The 25,194-nt window shown below is 36.0% G+C and overlaps 1 protein-coding gene across 1 annotated transcript; it reads left to right on the top strand.

The window, feature by feature from the left end:
- Positions 1-8,580: 8,580 nt before the first annotated feature.
- Positions 8,581-22,814, top strand: nmur3 (neuromedin U receptor 3). Its single transcript, XM_058374258.1, has 4 exons — positions 8,581-8,881; positions 10,801-10,891; positions 12,314-13,291; positions 21,312-22,814. Exons 3-4 carry the CDS (start codon positions 12,406-12,408, stop codon positions 21,713-21,715), a joined length of 1,290 nt encoding a protein of 429 aa, XP_058230241.1. The 5' UTR covers positions 8,581-8,881; positions 10,801-10,891; positions 12,314-12,405; the 3' UTR covers positions 21,716-22,814.
- Positions 22,815-25,194: the final 2,380 nt, after the last annotated feature.

The raw sequence follows: 25,194 nt of genomic DNA, 5'->3' as shown, positions 1-25,194 counted from the left end.
TACATTTCAGGTGTAATTGTTTATCTTCTATAATCAATTAATCACCATTCATTCATTCATTCATTCATTCATTCATTCATTCCAGCTTTCCTTCCTTCCATCCTTCATTTATTTATTTAGACTCTATAAGATTAATAATAAGTTCTAATATAATAAAAGGATAAATTATGTTAAATTAAGTTTAAAATATTATTTGCTCAGAACAACTGCATTGCTGCTTGTGGAGGAAATATCTCTCTTAATGATTTAACAGTTTTCCATGTGAGAGTTGGTCCTGATGTTCTCCTAACCTGGACCTCACCTACACAGTGAACAAATCTGAAATCAATCAAGCAACAAAAATGCCTTATTACTAGCCATTAGCAACTCTATACGTGTGATCTTTACCTTTACATTATGTTAATGGCAATAATATGCCTCTGTAGCAATGGCTTTTGCAGCTACTGGTTTGATTTAAACTTTCACCATGTTTTGCCATTCACATGTATATTAATGATTTAAATCAATTTAATAGCACTGATAAATGTGAGAGACACAGTAAAATATATGAGTAATTATCCCATCATCCATTTTGCTAATTTAATACCTTATTAAAAAGTGAAATTGTGCTTTTTAAAAAATGATTAACAAAAAAAAGGGTATGTTCAAGTCAGGGAAAGTACTTTTACCAAAGTAATGTTAACAAAGATATATTTTTTTCAGTAGCTTTAAATTTTGCTTTATATTTTGTCTGTTACATTGATTTTATTTATTTATTTATTTATTTATTGCTATACAATATGTAATTCCTACTAATACAATCTATTAATGTCATCCTGTTTTATAATATTATACAAATGCATGTCTCAGTAAAAAAAAAAAAGCTGACATAAGGGTAGCAGCATTGATTATTTCCTAGTGGAATTAATTAAATGTGTATATATTAATTATATAATAACAATAATTTATATCTTATTACAAATTGAGTGATGTCATATGTTTTTATTCAGAATTTTCAAATGATATCATAGCTGGCTGAGGGACTTTAAAAGCCCAGATTTGTGATCATGAATTATATACTAAAATATAGCTGAAAAATTCATCACATGCTTTAAAGGTTAAAAAATTTAGAATTACAAACCTATAATCAAGAGATGTTACAGTCAAGGCCCCAACTTTTACCTCAGAATTTATTTGCCATCATAAACAGAAAGACAGCTCACTGTTTGAATTGGTTGTACCACACCTTGTGTTATGACCTAATGATGCAATACCGCTTTATAATTCATCACAGACTCTCAGCCAAGGCCCTCCCTGACCTCTTGGATATGGCTGTGTGCATGGCAGCTACTTGACACGTACACAAGCATGGAGACAATGACTACAGCATGAGGATCAAAAGTGTCCATATCTGTGTCCTTTTAATTGCTAACCATAAAATCTATCTCCAAAACAAGATGTGTGGGAGCTGTAGAACTCTGATTGAGGTCAGGGTTGAATTTATTTGTTTGATCACTGATTGCCATGATCTCAGGACTCTTTCAGTGAAGAATCTGTGATATTTCCATCTACACAGAAAGTAAATAATGAATAGTTGGGGGTTTTTTTATATGTTGTAAAATGTGTTTACAGAAACACTCACTTTGGCTTAAAAAATAATTGGAATATTTGAGTTGCATTAAAAAAATTATCTTTTAAAGTTGTGAAAGATTTTCTAAATGTATCCAGATTATTTACTGCTGTTCTTTAAATAAATAGCTTACCCTTATAAATGACAAAGAAAACATTAATGTATTATTATTTTATTTAACTTTGCTTTTTTGTGATGTATTTGCTTTTTTTCTTAATGTTTATTGACAGCATATTTACAAAGACATAAAGATATTTTATATATATATATATATATATATATATATTATATATTATATATATTTTATATATTAACCAGGACAATCAAAATGAATCACAGTCATATTTATGTAAACATATATATACTGTGATTGTGTGACCAAATAAAATCGCCTGCCACAAATAAGATCCAGAAGCAGCATTTAATTAGAAATAATCTTAATCAAGTTGGAACTCGTGTGGCATTCATGCACTGCTTACACTCCATTAACTTTAGCCTAGGAAAATGAAAAAGCAATGAGCATTTCATTGATCTAGCTCATTAGGTTGAAAAACAAATCAAGTATTGGCCTGGCTATTTTTTTTCATTTTCTCTGATCTTGTGTCATGTTTACACTCCTGGTCAATAGCATTGCACAAAAGTCCAGCCAGGATAAAAAAAAAAGGAATGTGTGTGAATGGAAATTTTATCCACATCAAAACCAAAAGTACCCATTTTTATTGATTAATCAGATTCCTATTATTCACCATTTTCTTGATTCAGGCTGTCTTGAGTTTGCAAAAATGTCTGGACCTGATTGGTGGACTTCAGCCATGAACAAATATTTAATAAAGAGTACATCTTTGATTTACTCTGAACTGATTAATAACTAAATACCATAATGATCAGTATTCACTGTGCACAGGTCTCTTTAGTGGATGTTACTGCTTGGAAAAAAGTGATCAATTTAGTTAAAAATCAATGTAGTACATAGAGATACAAGACAGGACAGGATGTGTTCAACAGTATAGTACATGTACATGACAGAAGTCATACATCAGTAAAGGTATGTGGCTTGCACAGCTGATGAAGAACTTCAAATATCTCTGAAAACTAAATTGTCTATACATAATTATTACTACGTTCACTCCAGTAGCTGTAGTGAAATACACTGCATATTTACAGTGATAAGTCATTTTACAGATGTGACAGCGTGGAATATACTGCCATCTTTATCTGTGAATGTCGTACAGACGTCATCGCAGAACTCATGACGTTTGTCCTCAGTTCTTTATTTTACTTCCTCTTTTTGAGCCTCAGTATTCTAGCATAGGTTTATTTTATGATCTGTCACCATATAATAATAATAAGGTCATTTGGAGGTCCTGCTCTGTGGCCTTGTGAAGGATGTCAGTCATATATCTTAAATGCTTTAAAGTAGAAAAAGACATGCTGTGTGCGTACATACAGTAAGTCCCAGGAGTCATGAGTTGTGCCATGATGTGTCTATAGAGTAAATTAGAAATGACTGGAACTATAACAGGAAGGAAAAAGGTCATAAATCCATCTGTCTGCACTTGATTGAGGTGTGTATGTCAAATAGATAATTGTTTCCCAGATGAAAGGATTGACTGCACGCACTTGCCTCTGCTTCCGCAGCATATAAAATATGTTGCCAAGTAATTAAGACAGATGAAATGACTTATCACCAAGCCCTGGTTTGACTATTGTTTCTGTGTGTATGTTTTTACTAAGACAAGACATCAGACATAATTTCTCTTTGGAGAACTATGCATTTATATAGAAATCCATTCAAATTTAGAAAACACAGTCTATACCCACAGTGTAAATATACAATTAAGCCTTTGCAGATTGGCAAATCAGGTTCCGTCAAAACAAAATGACTCGCATTCAAGAGCAATTTGCCAGTTTCCTGTGCCATTAAGTTCTTTAAGTTCTTCCACATCTACTCACATTTCTCACCACCTCACTGTTGATAGTCAGAGGTAAAAGAAAGCCAAAAATCTACTGGATATCTATCGAAATATCTACCACAAATATATGTAATCTTCATAGCTATATCTATAAAACACATTTTTAGTTCTTTAGGCCATTTGTTTTTGACCCTGAGCTGTTTACTGGTTTACTTGCATCCTATGATATAGATTTGGACCAAGGTATTTGGAACAGTCTCAATAAATACTTCTCATTTACATCTGACTTTCCTGAACTATCAAAAGTTCTCTGAATTCATATGAATTATTCATAAATTATTATACATCTTATTGATATGTCTTATTGTTATTTATTTAGAGCATTTTATTGTTCAACAAAAAGCTGTTATAGCACTGTTGGGTTTGCATAAAAGTGTGTAACTGTAAGTGATTGTAGATGTGTTTAAATAACAGTGAAACCAGTGGTGTTGATGAAAATGGCTCTATCATTTAACACTGTTTTTCTGGTGATCTAGTTAAGTAAAATGGGACAGAAAGGGCAAATTAAATCTCTATTTTTATTCCCTCCAAATTTAAAAGTAATGTGAAAGATTATCATCATGGCAACAAGAGTTCACATAAGTACTTCCACTACAGCTACTTTCTTATGTTTCTACACAATCTTTAGTGTTTAGCAGAATGTAAAGGGCAGCACCACCCTTGGACTTTAAGGGTGTAAATAGTAATGGTACTATTTAGGGCCACAGATGTGTCATGGCTAATGGTTATAAAAATGGTTGTTATGTAGTGGAAACTCTTAGCCCAAAGACTAAAATTTTAATTGCAGCAGCATCAACAACAACAACAACAACTATTATTATGGAACAAGATCCCAATAATTATTGCCACACTTAAAATACATTTCTTGTAATTTTTTTATTTTTATTTTTTTGTAATTTCTAACAAACATCACAGACATGCAGAACATTTAAAGCTGCTTTGTATTCTCAGGTTGTTGAATGTGGACTTTCCCATTCAATTCAGACCACAGGGTTCAAAACTAGACACTAAAATCTCTAAACAATCATTGATTTTGTATTCTTTAAACCATGTCTGCATTGATTTTTGATATTATCACATGCTCTTGCTGAAAGATTATTCTATATGAACTTTATGACATTGGCCATGTGATTGTTTAGTTCCCCCATATGTTATTGCACTTCTAATATAGTTAGTTTTATGTCCAAATGAATAACTGTAAACCTCTATTAAGCAAAATGTAAGCAGCACTTAAACTTTAATAGAGAGTTGATTAAATAAAGTTGGCAGGCAGGAACGAAGGAACAAAAACACGGAAGCCTCTCTGATGGTTTTAATGGTACAACTAAACAAGGTTGATATAATTTATTGAGAAATTGTAAACACTCTTGTTTACGCATGTATAGTAAATGATAAAATTTATGTTATTATTGAAAACACCCCAAATAGTTATAAATCATATGCATGTGCTTTACAGCCCTACGTATTTCAGCCTATTGATGACACAAGAAAGATTTATGTATAAATGAACATACAATTTCTAAATGTCAAGAGAATTCAGAATCCCCTCCAGTTAATGTTTGACAGGATCATATCTGTCAGTAGTAAAGTTTCGGTTCTTTGTGAGAATGTTTTGCTTCCTGCTGATTGGTCAGTAAGCTTTATGATAGACTGCATCATGCTAAGCCTGAAGTTTATTAAAAGTTATTGCCCCTGCTACATTATTCCAGACAATATCATATATTTTTTCCCCTGTTGTTAAGGTCATTTGAGTGACTGACAATTTGCATAACTGGCAGATCCATTGAGTCCTTAAATTATTAATCACATGCGTATGGTAAGTGAAGCACTTGTTATTACAAACTTTTTACATTGTGCATTAAATTGCAGTGAATCGCACCAGTGCTTTGCAGTTACATCAACTGATAATGAGTAAATGAATTGACTGGATGGTCAAGTACAGGGACTGAAGATTGTCTCAAATGTTACTGAGAAAATTAGACCTCACATGTTACATTTCCTGCCCACAATTCACTATACACACAATATATATTTTGTCTTTGTCATCAAATTTGATCATAACATAGTTCTGTGTGAAAATTTGCATTCATTAATTTCATGTCCTAAAGTTACCTTCAAATATAATTAAATGTATATTGCAGTCCTGTTTGGCTCATTTTGTCTGCCTGCTTATTTGCCCCACTGTGTTCCTGTCTAACAATAAGGCTTAATCTCTCAACACATCTGTAAACATTGCCCTCTTTTGGTGAACTTAAGTACATCAACTGAAAAGTAATTCATAGCCTACGCAGCTTCATACATGATTACACCTTGACTGTCTAAGAATCATGTCTGAATGTAATCATGTGAGAACGTAATAAAAGATTAGAAGTAGATATACAATATGTGATGATAAAAAAAAAAAAAAAAATTTAAATGTTTTTATTGGTACGTTAGTTACAGTACTCATTTACTTGCAATCTGGGAAAAAGTGTCTCAGTGTTGCATGTTCTCGAAAAACGTTTCTCAAAACAGTAAACATTTATTTTGCAACTGCTCTCAAACGAAAGCTTATCTATCTAAATTCACAGAATTGCACAGAATCTTTTGTATTCACTTTCTATTGTTAACAAACAGACAAATGCAAACACTGCAGATGGACACAAATTATGAATCATGAAAGAATCTTCTCTCCCTTTTCTTTACCACAAGTCTTCCATTGATTCATTCTCCTATGATTTCTTCATCTCCCATGCCATTCCTGTGGATTGAAGTCATTCTTCACAATACAAGCAATGAACCGAGTCAAATTTGGAACTTACAAGTCATGTATTTTCAGCTGATATGACGAATATGGCAGCACTCATTATGTTATGAAATAAAGCTCTGTCCTCCATGACATGAGTGATGTTGATGTTGTTGGCAAATACTATGTTATCAAATGAATCTTCTTGTTCAGCAAGAGATTTCTAGATGATCCTGCTCAGTCCTACAGAAGAGAAACAGAAACAGAAACTGGCACAAAAGCCTAACTTTTTCATTGTGCTATAATTATGTCAGTATCTACAAGAAGAGCAGAGCTCTCTTCCCAATTCTAGTATTTTTTTTGTCTTCCTTGTGTGAGAAATAGGCAGGAGAGGCAGATTTCAATTATTATTTAAATTGTATTATAAGGGTATTATAATTTAAACATTATTGCTCAGAGCAGTCCTTTTTCTGACTGTGAAATGATAATAGCCTGTCTGAAATCTTAAGGCCTTGATGTAATCATAAGGATTAAACTTCCTTTGTAACCAGAGCTGTAAAACCGACTATACTGACCTGGACTGGACTGATAAAAATGTCTAGAAGTAGGCTGAATATACTTATATTTGTTTTAAACTTAATCTCACAATGTTAAATAGTGACATTATGCTTAAAGATATTTTTCTCGCTAAAATGTTTTGCAGTAAGTGTGACAGGTGTTTCTTGATTGCTCTTTTAAACACCTCAAAATCCAACCAAGAGAAGTCCTGTGGTGAGAAAATGACTGATGAAGGGCAGGACAGTGAGTAAACCACACTGTACATAGAAAAACTGTACATCTCATTTTGTGATACTTGCATTCTATGGCAGATTGAAGCACCATGTGTTTTAACAGGACAGAGTGATACGTTTGGGTCCCATCTAGATGTACAGCTTCTCTGGGATTCAGTGGGTGTGTGGGCAGATGGATATTGGATGCATGGCCGATCACTAGGTGGTCTCTCAAAGGGACAGAACCTCATATCCAAGTGTGAATCACTAGATCAGTAAAGAACATGGCTGACATCTTAAACATTTCACCTCCAATCAGACTCACAGCACTCAGAGCTACAGTAGTGGCCAGTAACCGAATTCATAGCAGATTTACACTAGTACAGCCTGTTATTTTAATATTTGTAATTGGTATGTATTGCAAATAAAGTTCAATCTGATTATTTGCATTCATTTTTTGAGGTCTAGATATCTAGCTGTTGCTTATTTCATCAGGGAAATTTAGCAGGCAGTAAGCAGCTTAATTGACAGACACTAATTGATTTTGGAAAAATCTTGAAAACTTTTGGAAAGTCTTTTGATTTACTGTGAGACTTGAAATTAAACAGCGACCAGAACAGCAGATGAAACAGATAAAACAGAACACACACACACACACACACACACACTGATCAGGCATAATAATAAAAATGCCTGCCTAATATTGTACTCTGACCCTTATATTATACTCTGACCCATCGAGTCATGGACTCCACATTAGCGGCAGATTCTTTAAGTCTTTTTCCAGCATATCCGACAGATTGAGATCTGGGGAATTTGGAGGCCAAGTAAACACCATGAACTGTATGGCATGTATATTTTTTTTCAGTGTGGCAGGGCATATTACCCAGCTGAAAGAAACCACTGCCATTAAAGAATACAGTTGCCATGAATGGATGTACTTGTGCTTGTACCTAAACATGCTTTCCCAGCAAAATATTGCCCAGAGCATGACAATGCCTCCACATGCCTTCTTTCTATAATGCATTCTACTGCTATTTCTTCCCCAGGTACAGAAAATGGCACACATGCTGTCCATGCTGACGTAAAAAACGTGATTCATCCTTCCATGGACCAGTTCTGATGCTCACATACCTAATGTAGGCATTTTCACCCGTGGACCTTGTCATTGTGGCACTGTCATTGTCCAATTGTGGCAATTTTCCATTGATGGAGGTAGTACAGGGTTGCTGAGACATGGTGCATGTTAACAGATTTCAGTACAAAATGGACCTATATGGTAGGTATACCTTATATTGTCAGTGTAGATGTCAAAAAAAATGTAATACAGTTATTAGCTGTAACGTCATGCAACACAATTCTCTCATCACCCTTACCAAAGCAAAGGGATTAAAATGATCAGATTGTCTCATTAAACGTTCTACACGTATAAACTGAAAGTGCATAAAGCTTTCAGAAGAGGCTTTCAAACTAAAGCCGCACTAAAGCAAGCTGGGAGAGAAGCGCGAGCGCAAGTGACACCCCGCGAGTTCGTGTTTCGGTGAAAGCTGCGCGTGCGAAAGGAGCGCTCAATCCCAGCATCATCATGCTCATCTTCATCATCCTCAGCAACGCTCTTTGCGCCGCTCTTCAAGCGTTATAAAGCGTCTCTTAGCGGTCTTCGTCACCGGGATCGTCTTCTGTGGCACTTTACAGATAAAGTTACCCAGCAGGAGGAAGTTAATCGTCTTTTTTTTTTTTTACCCAGAAAGAGGATTTTTCACAAAAGGAAGTTTAGGATTTTTGAACCGTCATTTCCGATACGGTATGTGTCTTTGGTCTATATGAACGAGATGTGTTGGTTTCTATCATCTGGACTGCAATAACAAGTGACAGTACTGAGGAATAGTCTAATGATGAAATAGATATTTTGTAATAATAGAAGCTCGTTAAAACACTATCTGTATAATTCTACATACTGCCATATGTACATAGCCCTATGTCCTATGTAGTGATTTGAGTATTTTGTGTCTTTTTGGATAAATAGTCAGTCTGGCGTCTGTATTTGATATGTGAATAATTTTTGTCAAGGTTTCTAAAATTAATTTTCTATAGGTAATGAATTATTATTATTGTTATTATTATTGTTGTTGTTGTTGCTGTTGTTGTTGTCGTAACAGAATAATAATGAATATTAATGTTATTATGCTGTTGTTCCTGCTTATTCCTGAAACCAGACAAAGACAGAACCTTCCTAAGAGCTCTACATTTCAGCTGCAAAAAAACCCCTCAAATGACTGTAAAGTACACTATTCAAGGATTAGCAGATAGTCTGATTTTAAAATGCTACCTGCTGTTGTCTGAGACTTGACACCAATCAGAAACCATTCACACGTACTGCCTTCACTTGCACTGCGCACTATAGGCTGCACAGATTTTAAGGTTCTCATAACTGCTCAAGCCTACGAGTACATACTCGATCCTACAAAAACACATCTAATTTTTAAACGCGCTTTCATTACATTTCGTTTTTTCCCCCACTAATTACTTAGGAACGTTTTCTGTAACCTCATTCATAAGTTCTCATTGTGTCAGAACACAGTTAGTCAGTTACTTGAACATTGTTACTAAATGACTGGCACCATGTTATCACTGCTTAAACAAGTATTTCTATCTAAGCTGAAAGAACAAGAAAGCCTGGATAGAGTAATTAAAACAAAATGACACGTTATGTAAAAAATCTCTTCATATAGTGATTCCAGTCAATTATCTATCTGTAATGGACAAGAACAAACAGACTTTAACATTAAAACATGATTAAGTTCTTCTAGAGAGAATACCTCCTCATTAACATATCTATGTAGAGACTCACAGAGGTTTTATTCTGAAATATGACGACACTCAAAGTCGAGAACCTTTATTACACACCATGAAGAGGTCTGAAGTATACACAATTTAAATGAGGCAAAAGTGTATTGACCTTCAATAATCGTGCAGTGGATATAAATTGTTTGGAAATGCCCTTATACACTGTTACAACATTATATCAAACATTTAAAATAACTGGAGCTTTTGCCCTCATGCAAGATCCTTTGCCAAGGATCAAACCTCAAACACAACTGCATGGTGTTTTCTAGATGCCACTGGAACCTATAGTGGAACAGGGGCAAATTAAATGAAAAAATAAATGAAATGAAAAAACTAAATAGAAGGATGGTTATAGAGGGAATAATCCCCACTGTGGTGGGGATATGGTGGATGATCTGTGACATTGTGGAAGTGTTTTTCCTCCAAATGTCCTGAGAATCTTGTTAGTATGCATAGCATCAAGGACTGTGTGAAATACCGTGGCACTTTTATGGTTGGATCTTCTAGGACAATTAACCACACAGAAATGTTTCATCCACTATAGACTCAAGCTTTTGTTATGGCCAACCCAATCCCTTAACCTAAACTGAAATTGAAAACCTGTGGACTGAGCTGATGGGAAGAGTCTAAAAGTGAGGACCTCAGACCCTGAAGAATCTAGAGAGATTGTGAGAGAGGAATGCTCTAAGATTCCTTGCTCTGTCTTCTCCAATTTCATCAAGCATTATAGAAAAAGACTCACACAGAAAAAGATCCATAACGTTTTTTGACCAGCTTTACCATGGGTGAATACGTCTGGAGTTGACTGTATGTCATAGTTGCTTACACAGTATACAGTAATGGTGAAGTATTAAGATTTTTCTTTTTCATTGTTAGGGCTTCCCAGAAAGGTGTTCGAAGATGGCTGTCACACCCATTTCAGTGGGAAGGATAATGCTAAGCTGAGAAAGTACACAGTGATGCACAGGTAAGAGCAGCACATACTTGAGCAGGACAGCTCTGAATAATGTGCTGCGAAATAGAAATAATATTTATGTGAAATAGAAACAAATGTTTCTGTTTATTTTATTATGCATTGTAATTGCTAATTGTTTTTTGGTTGATACTGTAATTAAAATACGGTTTATAGATAAGTCCAAGCATCCTGACTGATATATAAATAGTGCCTTGTTGCAATAGCGTGTGTTTCACAATAACATGAATTTCACAGTAGTGTTCATGTAGTTCCAGCTTGTCTCATCATATACCTTTGTTTTTGAGCTATAAATTACAGTTCTCTTGCCCTGCCCCCCAGTTGGGATGTTTGTACACTTCAAGACCCCTTTTCAAATGCCTGTTTAAGAAGGCTAATTACATTTCTTTTGTGGTCATCCACATTTTCTCTATAGAGGTCCCTGGTCACACCATGCAGACCTAATTCGATGTGACCTCTTGGTACACACTCTAAAGAACAAGTGTTTCCTGCAGTACTTGCCAAATTAAGTCAATGATTATGACTGGGCTGTTTCTGTCATTTGTCCAGTGAGCTGCTAATTTACAGCTTGTCACACAGTGTCCTCTATTAATACTTGCAGTACGTACATCCATTATATTCAGAGCATTAATGTGGCTTGTAACTGATGACCTCAGTTTGACCAGCTCTTTCTTCCTTGCATTTATGCCAGTAAAATTGACCCACTTAGTTTTTTTTTTTCTTTTTGTGTTATAATAGATGCAGGTAACGCAAATGAATAAACATAAAATCTCCTTAGGAAATTAATTTGTTTCTACCTCTAAAGCGTACACTGTCATTCTCCTGTCCCTGTGCAGTTTCTGTTCACATCCCTGTATTGCCTGTATAGTAAGCAGCACTGTAAAAATAACTTATTTCTAATCAAAACATGAAAATTATAATAGTTATAGAGACCCACAGAGCAAAGGGCAAAAGTGAACATTCTGGCAGTGACAGTGTGTTTATGTAGTCACACACTGATCTGCAGTACATTTAACTTTTATTTCCTTTCACATGTTTAGCCTTATATTTGATTCATCTCCCTTGGAAGAGTGGAGGTTTTATGAACATTATATATCACTGTATGTTCTTGTTTATTTTATGTTAAACCATCTGCATATTTTTTGTTTTTGTGTTAGCTTTTATTGTTTCTATCATTCATTGATTGCTTATTCCTGTTTTATACCTTATCTTTTCATCTTCATGGAAAAAATAGAAACTATTTTTTCCGACAAAGTGTCTAATGAAATGATTTGAGCTTACATATATACAATATAATATACAAATATATATAGTTTAATTTAAAGACTTATAAAATTATCATGCCATTGTTTCAGATATATTTTTAACAGATGTACAATATGCACAACATTGTCACAAGTCTAATCTTTTTTATAGGTGTCCATCATACTGAGCATGATGTCTAAAACTACAGAATGCAGATTCTATAGCAACCACTAAGGATCTGTTTCCCAGATTGTTGCCTTTAGATGCCTTACTTCACAATGTCCATGAAATGCTTTTGTGATCCCATTCTGAATGGAACTGAATTTGATTTCACTCCATGCAACATCTCTTCATTCAACCACACTGGTAATGGGAGTGGACCTTGTCAGCCCCAAACACTGGAAGATATCCTGCTCAGACTCCTTGGACCAAGGAGGTCTCCATTCTTCCTCCCAGTGACATTAACCTACATGTTTATCTTTGTTACTGGTGTGGTGGGGAACCTTCTCACCTGCACTGTGATCACTAAGCACAAAAAGATGAGAACACCTACCAACCTGTACCTCTTCAGCTTGGCCATCTCTGATTTGCTGGTGCTGTTGTTTGGAATGCCTCTGGAGATATATGACCTGTGGCAGAACTACCCTTTCCCATTTGGTGAGAGCATTTGCTGTTTCAAGGTATTTTTGTTTGAGACAGTTTGCTTTGCATCTGTGCTCAATGTCATGGTTTTGAGCATTGAACGCTATGTGGCTGTGGTCCACCCACTCAAGACTCGATATGCCATCACCAACAAACATGCACAAAGGGTTATCGGAGGAGTTTGGGCTGTGTCTCTGGTCTGTGCCATCCCTAACACCTCCCTCCATGGCCTACATTATTATTATCTACCTGAGAAGGTCCTTGAATCAGCCACCTGCAACCTTCTCAAGCCCCAGTGGATCTATAATTTGGTGATCCAGGTGACCACCATTCTATTCTACTTCGTACCCATGACAGTGATTAGTGTGCTCTATCTAGTAATAGGGATAAGGCTGGGTAGGGAGCAGAGACAGAAGGGTAGGAAACTGGGGAAGAATTGCAGTGCAGACACCAACTGGAAGATCCAAGTTGAGAGTGGACGCAGGAGGCAGATCACCAAAATGCTAGGTGAGTCACAGTTGTATGTTTTTTCCAACATCCACACTTTTTGTTTTTTCTTTTATATGAGGAATTATCTATGGTATGTGTAGATGTCTGCTCAGATATTTAGTTACACAGTTTCTGGCCAACATATTCTATTTGCAGTTGCATACCTATTTTTATTCATTTGGTCTAATTCTATTTAGGTTTGGTCAACTTTAGCAGTGTCTGCTACTTCATCACAAAAATGCTAGTTGTGACAAGCAGCTAGATTTCTAAGGAACAAGCTTAACAAATGAGTGCATATACCCAAACAGGACTTTATATTTACAGCCTATTTATGATATTTAAAAGACTCCAAGCAGTTCCAGTCAGTCAATATAATAAGCTTGAGGTGATAGTTCATTCCTGATTTAGTGAGTGGCAAGTTTTTGCCCTCTTTGAGAGGTATACCAATCATTATAAGTAGAAGCATCAAGAAGGTGTTATCTTTCGCTCCCAGTGATGCCAGGCATGCAGTCATCCAATGAGTGTTAATCATTCATCCCATTAAAATAGCAAGTACATCAACACAAAACAGACACTAATAGATACACAGCTTCTCTGAATGTCTATTAACTCTGTGTCAGGGGATCAAATTGAGATTTCCATACACTTTGGTAAACATGTAATTTAAATATTTGAAGTAATGTGGATTTAAAAGTTTGGTACCTGTGGGCAGATTTCATTTGGTGGCAAATTATTAAGGACACTTCCTGTTGCAGAAAAATTGTAAATGATGTTTCTAAGTTGGATAGGCAACTTCTATGGTCAGCTTCAAAGCACATAAAGTGTCACATCAAAACAGGATTCAGTTTATTTTAAAAGAATACATGTTTTATCCATTTATTCATACACAAACTAAAAAAAATCCATCCTAAAATATATTTCAAATCAGTCAAACACATACAGAGAAAACTGCTAGGATCGTTTGACTGTTCTAGAATTCCACATAAACAATGAAAAAAACAAATTAGATTAAAATAACGAAAAAATGGAAGAAAAAAATGACTGATTACCGTTCAGTGGGAAAAACAGACCGCTCACCTTGCTTGTGCCTTTTTGTGCCTTTAAACATGCAACCACACACAGACAGCAACTGGAAACAGAAAAGGAGCATGTGTGATTTTAATCAAGATTTTACCATAGAGGTGCAGGAAGCTGAGTGACAGGAGAGAACCATGGGGTGATAACCAGCCTTTGGGGTGCACACTGCATGCTTTGACAAATGTTATAGGGGAAAGAAGCACAGTAGTAATTAAGTAAAGCCACCCTTCAATCTCCTGCGGCTAACTGTGGGCCAACAAATTTATACATATATTAACAATTTAACCAAAATACCTCAATATACCAAGAACCCACCCAAATAAGAAATACAGCTCATGAAACAAATAAGAAGCATTTGCTAACTAGTTGCTGGTTATGTGCATTCTAATAAATTAAATCTGCTAAATGGCTAAGCTTCAATAGTAAAACTGGTAACAAGCAAACTAAACATGCAAATAGGCACAACAGCAGTCACATTGGTGCCAGGGCTCTGAAATACAAACAAGGTTACAACACAGTGTCAGCTATGTGTAATCAAAAAATACATGCACAAATAAATCCAGTGAATTGTACAGCATAGCAATAAAATGATATTACAAATCTACCTCCTGATACCAGTACCTGATGCAAACCAATTTGGCAGAAAAGCATATACCACTAGCAGAGATACATTTGCTATTTTTACATACCCAAATCTATTTGCATGGTATGAAGGTAGAACATTTTCCCCAAAATGCAGTACACAGCAAGAGAGGCAATGTAAGCAGGAAGCTAAATGCAAAGAATACTGCTATCATTATATACACCATATTTCACCCATGAATGAGCAGGGGCAACTGTAGTCACCAAGGTCTGGCACACAGGCAGCGTGTAAGCCCTGCTAGCTACATTCACGTTACAAATATATTTCAAAATTAACTAAAATAATAAAAAAACACCTTCTTAGTAATTCCCTCTGCAACAAAGTGCTATCTAATGTTTAAATGTATATGGGTCCTTCGATAAAATTATCAAGAGAGATGGAACCAGAAGGTGTAAAGGCATTTAAAAAAAAGGATGAGTTTACTAGTTTGATAAAAGTGAGAAAAAATACTAAAATGTATGTCCTAAAAGTTAAATAGAAAATTTATACTCACAAAAGACTCAGAAATAGGCAGCTGATTAAAAAAAAATAAATGAATAGTCACACTGTTAGTTCCATTTATTTGGATTGTGACACAAATTTGGTCATTTTGCCTCTATACACCACCACAGTGGATTTGAAACAGGCAATCAAGATATGATTGAAGTGTAGAATTTCATCTTTAATTCAAGGGGCTTAACAAAACTATGGCATTAACTATTGCAGTAGGAGTTATAGCTTCTTCTTTTTTCTTCACACAGTCCCTCTATTTTCACACACTCCATAGTAATTGGACAGGAGATTGATAAGTGGACATATTAAAGTTAAAATAGATAAAATGTCTGGAGTTGATTTCAAGTGTTGAATTTGCATTTACTAGCTGTTCAGTGGAACTCTCACTATGTGCTACAAGAATTGTTCATTCAAGAAAAGGAGGCCACCATTAGAAGGAAAAACCAAACAAGCCTATCAGAGAGAATCTCTAGGATCTCTAGAACCAATCAATAATTTGTTACATTTTTTAAAAGAATGATGGAACTGGAAAGCTCAGCAACACCACAATGTCTGGAAAACCACTGAAAACATCGTAAGTGGATGATTGAAGAACTCCTTCATTAGTGAAGAAAAAATCCCTTCACATCATCTAACCAAGTCAAGAAGACTAAAGGTAGGTACAATCATGAGATGTCATAGGGTTACATAGAGTTTAAGAGAATACATAGGGTTTACCTCAAGATGCAAACCTATTTTAACATTCAAGGACAGAAAGGACAGATTAGACTTTGCAAGAAAACATCTAAAAAGCCTGCCCAGTTCTGTAACAAGATTTTTGGACAGATGATTGGAACAAAATGATTGGAAGAGAAGAGTACGGAGAAAGAAAGGAAGGACTCAGGTACCAAAGCACCTCATCTGTCAAACATGGCGGAGGCATTGTTATGGCATGGGCATGCATGGCTGCCAATGAAACTGGACCACTGGTGTTTATTGATGATGATGATGATGATGATGATAGAATAGCAGGATGAATTCTGAAGTGTACAGAGCTCATTCAGTAAAATGCTGCAAAACTGACAGAACAAGACTTCACTGTACAGATGGATAATATCCCTGAAAGCCTGAAAGCAAAGTAAGAGCTTCTTAAGGTGAAGAAAATAAAAGTTATTAAATTGCAGTCCTCTGACTCCAAGGCAGCTGCAGCAAAGGCCCTGCAAAGCAACTCAAGAGAGGAAACTCAGTATTTGGTCCAGAATTTAGGTATTTAAAATAATCTTTATATTATTTTTCTAATAGCTTGTGAAATGGAGGGACTATGTAAAATGGCTGCAACTCTTAAACAGTTAATTTATTATTTTTGTTAAAGTCATTGAATCAAAGCTGAAAGTATACATTTCCTTCATATCTTCACATTTCCTTTATATCCACTGTGGTGGTGCAAAGAGGGAAAATTAGAAAATTGTGTCATTGTCAATTTATGGACATGACTGTAAAAATCACTAAATGGCTAGGATCAAAATACCACTGCTGCCTCTTACATTTACAGCATTTGGCAGACACCCTTATACAGAGCCACTTACATTTATCTCATTCATAGAACTGACCAGTTGAGGGGTGAGGGGCCTTACTCAGGGGCCCAGCAGTGGCAGCTTGATGGTCCTGGGACTTGAACTCATAGCCTGCCAATCAGTCGGCCAACACTTTAACCACTGAGCTACCACTTTCCCCACCACCTCTTATTCAGCGCCAAATGAGTGTGAACCATGCAGGTTTTTCAATGTTTATACGACCACCCACAAATGAACATTCTGACCACAAATGAACATTCTGACATGTTTCCTGTGAAGTTGGGGATTGGTGGAAGTTTGACCTAACAAAGAAATTGTTCTGAATAAGCCAGTTCAGCTCCATGTTTCACATGTTGGATGTGATAGGTTAGGGAGATGAAATGATTGGAATATCTTCAATGTACACAATAAGAAATATTAAAAACATGTTTCTGAGTACATCATTAATGAAGGGCTAGAAGAGAGGGGGCCATTGATCAGTCCATGGAGCCTTGTCAGATATTCATATTGACCTGAGGTCATACTAAAAAGTGTCTTCTATTCATCACTCGCTCAGATTCAAACTAGGAAAGCACTTCAAAGATCAAGCATGGTGATAATGGGAGCTGTTTTCACATGCTACAGAGCTGAGGGCGCCTATAGTTCAGAACACAGTAATACAGACTTCTTCCCTTTTATTTTTCTTTTCTTTTGAACAGAGAAGTAAGCTGAAAGGTTTAGGATCAGATGTGGCTTTGCTTTCATGGCCTTGTTGTCTGCAGAAGTTAGAGGTTAGATGCCTGTTTGGGGTTGATTTTGTGTAAGAAAGCAACCATCAACCATGGCACAGTTATATAGTCTTTACATTAACACATTTTAGAAGTTAATCTTTTTGAGTCCTCTAAAGACAGGAGGACTATGGTGATTGCAGTATGGCACAAGCAGCTCTCATGACATTAAAGCGAAAAGACTATGATTTTCTGCTCAGTCCATGTGATTGAGTTGGATCCAGTGTAACCTGAGCACAGCAGCATTGTGGTAATCGCCACACCCCTATCACTGATTTTCCAACCAACAGAGAGAGGATTAGGGTCTAGGTTAATTGACAAACTGGGTAAGCTGAAATTGATTATTCTGGAGCTCAGACTTGGAGGTGAAATTACCTCAACAGTGCCATATAACTAGTCATCGTCCCTGTTCCTCAGAGGTACACAAAAATAAAATGTCTAGAATAACTCCTGGGAGATTCTTCTAGGCTGATAATGAACTGTCATGTTAATTCTGGCCTCAGCAGAAAGAGAACTGATGGTAGCTGCAGAATTCGTCTCTGCCCAAAACATCACAAATGGTGATGTACCACAGTCAGTGACTTTATAGACAGTCAGTTGAGACAATAAATGTATATGTCCAGAGTTGTATAGTATCTCTGATCTGGGGATAGTTTAGCACAGCACAGCTAGACCTCTTCACCAATCGGCTTACATTTTAATTTTGCCTTTATTCAAGGCAGTTATTAAAAGCAATAAAATTCTTCCCAGAATAACTTTTTGGTGTGGGTTAGGAAACAAAAAACTAGGATTTTAGTTGAATGAACTATATTTCAGTTAAAATGGGATATCATGGTTATATGGAAATGGGACATTTTTTATATTTAACTAATGCTTGAAGTTATCAGATCCCATAGTGAGTGTTAGGATTCAGAATCAAATGTTTAAGCACTATTAACTGATGCTGCATTGCATATATATGTGTGTGTGTGTGTGTGTGTGTATGAGGATGTATATTGGTTGATGTGCCTCTCACACAGACTGACACAATGACTCATTTATTATGCATTTTGTAATATCTGCCACATAACCATACGTTGTTGTTCTAATAAATAAAAAAAACCCTAGATAAACCCTAGTTAATTGCCTAATCATACATGCATTTGAAAACAGTTATGATATTCTGTAACACAGCACAGTGTAGGGAATGATAATGATGTTTTTACAAATATTGAAAAAAGGAGGATAGAACAGCTTCAAACCCTTTCCTTTCTTTTCACCTTAATCTGTGTGAATCATAAGCTGCATTTTGTAAAAAACACATATTAAATTGACACTGTTTCTATTTTCTATTCCACTGAAATCTGTGCAAATCTGTGTGGATCTGTTAAGAGTTATTTTTAGTCATGGGTTGAATAAACATCAATTCTTATGTATTTAACATTTAAACAAGCATAAATGAATACAGTAACTTACATTGAGGGAAAAAATTATTTGATCCCCTGCTGATTTTGTACGTTTGCCCACTGACAAAGAAATGATCAGTCTGTAATTTTAATGGTAGGTGTATTTGAACAGTGAAAGGCAGAATAACAACAAAAGAATCCAGAAAAATTGCATTTCAGAAAAGTTCTACATTGATTTGCATTTTAATGAGTGAAATAAGTATTTGATCCCCTATCAGTCAGAAAGATTTCTGGCTCCCAGGTGTCTTTTATACAGGTAAGGAGCTGAGATTACAGTAGGAGCACTCTCGGGGAGTGCTCTTAATCTCAGCTTGTTAACTGTATGAAAGACACCTGTCCAAAGAAGGAAGCAATCAATCAGATTCCAAACTCTCCATCATGGCCAAGACCAAAGAGCTGTCCATGGATGTCAGGGACAAGATTGTAGACCTACACAAGGCTGGAATGAGCTACAAGACCATCGCCAAGCAGCTTGGTGAGAAGGTGACAACAGTTGGTGTGATTATTCCCAAATGGAAGAAACACAAAAGGACTGTCAATCTTCCTTGGTCTGGGGCTCCATGCAAGATCTCACCTCATGGGGTTTCAATGATCATGAGAACGGCGAGGAATCAGCCCAGAATTACACTGGAGGATTTTGTCAATGATCTCAAGGCAGCTGGGACCATAGTCACCAAGAAAACAATTGGTAACACACTACGCCGTGAAAGACTGAAATCCAGTAGTGCCCGCAAGGTCCCCCTGCTAAAGAAAGCACATGTACAGGCTCGTCTGAAGTTTGCCAGTGAACATCTGAATGATTCAGAGGAGAACTGGGTGAAAGTGTTGTGGTCAAATAAGACCAAAATCCAGCTCTTTGGCATCAACTCAACTCGCCGTGTTTGGAGGAGGAGGAATGCTGCCTATGACCCCAAGTACACCATCCCCAGGTGACAGGACAACTGCACCGCATCAAAGGGACGATGGAACCTTCTTCCCTCAGCCAGGGCATTGAAAATGGGTCGTGGATGGATATTCCAGTCTGACAATGACCCAAAACACACGGCCAAGGCAACAAAGGAGTGGTTCAAAAAGAGGCACATTAAGGTCCTGTAGTGGCCTAGCCAGTCTCCAGACCTTAATCCCATAGAAAATCTGTGGAGGGAGCTGAAGGGTCAGCCATAAAACCTTAATGACTTTGGAGAGGATCTGCAAAGAGGAGTGGGCCCAAATTCCTTGAGATGTGAGATGTGTGCAAACCTGGTGGCCAACTACAAGAAATGTCTGACGTCTGTGATTGCCAACAAGGGTTTTCCACCAAGTACTAAGTCATGTTTTGCAAAGGGGTCAAATACTTATTTCACTCAATAAAATGCAAATCAATGTATAACTTTTTTGAAATGTGTTTTTCTGGATTTTTTTTGTTGTTATTCTGCCTCTCACTGTTCAGATAAACCTACCATTAAAATTACAGACTGATCATTTCTTTGTCAGTGGGCAAACGTACAAAATCAGCAGGGGATCAAATAATTTTTTCCCCTCACTGTTTATGTACAATTTCTACAGTAAATAAAAGTATATATAAACTATATGTGTATGAAAAAGTATGTGGATACCTGGCTATAAGACAATATGTATGATATTGCAAATAAAAATACAAGACACAATAGATGACAAAAGTCCTTTTATTGCTCATGCTTAGTAGACCATGTAATGACCAGAAATGAAATAATATCTCTTTTGCTATATGACAATTCTGACTCTTCACTCAAGAAAAAGAAAAAATGTGGTGCAAAAAGCAAAGTTTTATAAAGTGACAGCCCAGCATATTCTTTTATTCCTTTTTAAATGTGGTCTACATGATGTAGAGGTTACATACAACTCTTATTCAACTATACTAGAACCTGATTGATTATTTTTTAGTTGCATAGTTTTGATTCAAGGCAAGATGGTGATCAGAGGATTTTCTGTAATGGAGTTTAAAATCACTGATCTATATGTTTCCTACTAACTGTTCTGCTTCCAGCCCTTATCTAAAACTGTTGTGTGTACTTTAATACTTTTCTCTGGTGTTTGCTGCAGCTGTTGTGGTGCTGGCCTTTGCTGTCTGCTGGGCTCCATTCCATATTGACAGACTCTTGTGGAGTTTCATCACTAATTGGACCGAACACTTGCACAACATCTTTGAGTACGTGCATATCCTTTCCGGAGTGTTGTTTTACCTCAGCTCTGCCATCAATCCTATCATCTACAACCTTCTCTCCAGCCGCTTTCGGGAACGATTTTTTGAGCTAATGTGTAGGCACCCAGAAGTCAACACTTCACGGAGCAGCTCTCCACCCTACAGCAAGAGGATTTCTTTCCTTAAAAGCCATGAGGCTCTCAGAACCAACTCTCAGGGCCGTAGCAACTCTTCAAAACGGCCCCAACCCTCTGTTATCCTTGGCACTGGATGGGATCAAGAGCTTGACACTTCCTTCATGTAACAGAATGTAGGGGATGTTCTACTGCCCTCATTTTTTTATCCATTTGTCATTATTAATGTTATATGTTTGTCATAGGTATGCTGCAGCAACAACAACAGCAGTTTTCCTTGAACTTTATTTTATATTTTAACAAAACCATTTGTGGTAAGAACATCAGTGCCCTATACAGTCAATAACGAGGCACAATATGACAGAATTATCATTTGGCCAAATTTCTAAGATACATTAAATCTATTTAGGTGTGCTAACAAACTAGCAGGAAAACACCTCGAAATGTCTTAAACACATTTAAAAACAAATGAAAAATGGTGTTCAATGACAGTATTGTTAAATAGATACACAAATAATTCAAAACTGAACAATACATTTTACGATATTAAAGATTCAGTACAAATTTTACCATGACATTTATATTTTGTCATATTGCCCAGACCTGTAAGCTGGGGAAAAGAACACATTATCTAATGTTAAAAAGCATTCTGGTTTGTCTCTTAAAGTACTTGGATTTCTCAATGACTATTATTTTGGGGTTTTTTTTAGTAGTGGATTTCTGCTACACTGTGATTTAATGTATACAAGTAATCAGTGTCATGCTATGTTCAATATTTTGCACTGGTTATATAAAAAAATATAAGTGAGCTTTCTGAAAGCACTGTAATAGAGGTTGAACTGGTTTTATTGATGGACCATGCTCTCCTAATGGACATCAGTTACCTTGGTAGCAAAATGGTGGACTAATTTTGTTTTCAAGGATATGAAAGGGACAGCAGCAAGAGAGGTGATGCCTGGCTTTTTGTCGGCAGCAAACAGATGAACATCGATTGAGGAAAGATGATCTTTCAGACAAAGACATGAAATAAAAGGTGCATACAGAAGCTAATGGGGTAATCAAACCCCACAGAATTGGCTGTGCAGGACTTATAGATTTATTGTCCATGGGAACTTCTGTGTGTATCAATGCTGACTATAATGGTGTGAATTTTGCCATTCCGATGCTGGTATGTATCTCATTAAAATCAATAGAATGTGAAATGTGTCACTGCCAATTACTTATAGGCCATCATGGTTTTCTTTTTTTGCTATTAATGTCTCATTAATAGTTGAAGTAATTGATATCATAGTGATCATAATGCACTACACCTGTGGTCAGTGGTAATACTGTTAATATTTTTAAGTAACTTCTAAAATATCATTCATATATATATATATATATATATATAAATCATTAATAAAAGCATGAAGTGTCATTGTATGTAGAGAACAGAATATGACATTCTTTGAAGATGTATTTCTGTGATGATAATATGCTCTTGTACTAACATTGCTAATATATGTTTTAAAATTGAGATCACTGTCGAACGTGATTCCTTAATTCTTGACCTGATTAGTGGCTTTTAGTGATAATGAGTCAAGCTACGAAGCAATAGATGTTCTCTGTGCGTCATTACCAATAACGTATGTCTGTCTTAAATTAATTTCGCTGTAGAAAGTTTCACATCAACAGATTTATGCCCTCTATGCAGTCCACCAGAGTGGAAATTGAATTGTGGGCATCTGTGTACTAGATAAAGGAAATGTTGTACTAATTTGTGAAAACACCAGCTGAAGAATTCATAAATATGGTAAATAAAAGACAATCTAAAATTGAGCCTTGAGGGATACCACAAGATATATCAAAACACCTAGAGGTGTAAAAGTACACAGTGCTGAAACTGAATTACTGACCCAGTTCTGTAGTTTAGTAAAAAAAACAACAACAACAAGAGTTCACGTGTCGAAAGGGCAGCTACAAGAATTCATAAGTGCTGTAACCTGGGTAAGTGTTCTGGGGCTGGTAACTGAGAAGCTGGACAGATGATATTACAAAGCACCAGTTATGGTGCTGGAGACCTTACAAGCAGCAATGTTTTTCTTATAAAGTAATCTTGTCATTAAAAAATTCTGTCTAAAGACTAAAGTTCTCAACTAGAGTGTCTATGGAAGGGGATGTCAGAGGAGGGAGAGATGACATGAGCTCCATGAAGGTCATGGTGAAATCAACATGGAGATAGCTCTTAGTGACAGATCTCTTGTCACTCAAAGTTGTGGTATATACTGACATTTCAAAAAAGACACAGTCAGATGCTGCAAAATCTATTATCTAAGGGAAGCTGATGGTTAACCCATAAGAGATCACCAGACCCAGTGTGTGTTTATGTTTGCACGTGGGGTTTAGTAAATGCTGCATAAGGCCAAATTGAGTACATGTGTAAAATTGACAGCTGATAGATCAGACATAATATCCATATGGGTATCAAAATTACCAGTGTTTTAAACACTTAAAATTATAGAGAGCAAATTTCCAGAAAGAAATATGTTGATAGTGTTGCATAACAGGTTGCCATGCAGATCATTAATTTCTTCAGGTACGTTTCTTAGTGTAATAACAAATGGACAGAAGGATGAATGTGACAGTAGGGTCAGCTGCTTGATGTTGGAAGTGCCAACCTGTGACTGTTATTTAAAACTGTCAAAGGGTGGGTGAGAAATGCTGTAGGTTAAACTGGAAATGAGCAATCAGGTCAAGATGTTTGGATGAAACCTGTCCAATTGAAATTGATGACTTGGCTCCCAGAATAAAGTTCATAAAGTTCACACCTCATGCAGTGCATGTGGAGGCTAAACAAGTGAAGGATGAAGATGAAGCCCATGTGCACAATGATTTTATTATTTTGGTGGTTTTCCCTTCAGATATGGGAAATAATTTCCATAATATTCTTTGTGAAAACACAAAAAATTCCATTTGTTCCTGATGTCCCTGATTATTCTACAACAAAGATGGTGATGGTGTAAAATTTATTTATTTATTTTTTTTTTTAAATCTCTACTGTTACCCTGAGATAAGTTGTGTTAAGAATAAAAAAAAATCTTTTCAATTTCATTTTTGTTTGTTTTCTTTAGATAAATAATTTTTCCTCATCATGGATGAACACATTCATTTTCGTGCAGTTTCTAAAAGAAATCAGTAAGCAAGCAGTGATGCCTTTAATGTTACTTTACTCATTTTTATGAATAATAAGAGATAACTTCCAAAATTTGACTTTAGATATACAATAAAAAATTGAAGGTATATGGACCACAATCATTTTCTTGCTTATTTGAATTAATTTAGCAAAAACAAACATCAGATTTTCCACCTACAAAATGTATTCTACAGGAAAAAGACTCTTCATTATCCCAAATCATGAGGAACAGTGCTGTTCCTCATATATTTATGACCGAAATTATAATGGAGGCTATCCTTTTATGCAAGAACACAATGTGCAAAAATATGTGGTTGGAAAAATGATAATGACAGTTGTCATGCTCGTGCCTGAATATCACGGCACACACAAACGCATTGTGTTTCTGATCTGATTTTTTTCCTCCTAGTTCCTTGTGCGCATTTTAGCTCTTTCACCACTACATCATGTATAGTTTCATTTACGATTTCATTACCA

This window comes from Hemibagrus wyckioides, linkage group LG21 (assembly GCF_019097595.1).
Source record: "Hemibagrus wyckioides isolate EC202008001 linkage group LG21, SWU_Hwy_1.0, whole genome shotgun sequence".
NCBI classification, from domain to species: domain Eukaryota; kingdom Metazoa; phylum Chordata; class Actinopteri; order Siluriformes; family Bagridae; genus Hemibagrus; species Hemibagrus wyckioides.
Note: the sequence above shows the minus strand (reverse complement) of the source record. Positions and strands in the feature narration are given on the sequence as shown.

Bases quoted from the DNA above. Each gene is read 5' to 3' on its own strand.
- nmur3 (XM_058374258.1), top strand. From the start codon at position 12,406: ATGCCTTACTTCACAATGTCCATGAAATGCTTTTGTGATCCCATTCTG. The intron at 13,292-21,311 runs GTGAGTCACAGT...TGTTTGCTGCAG, and splicing joins GCAGATCACCAAAATGCTAG to CTGTTGTGGTGCTGGCCTTT.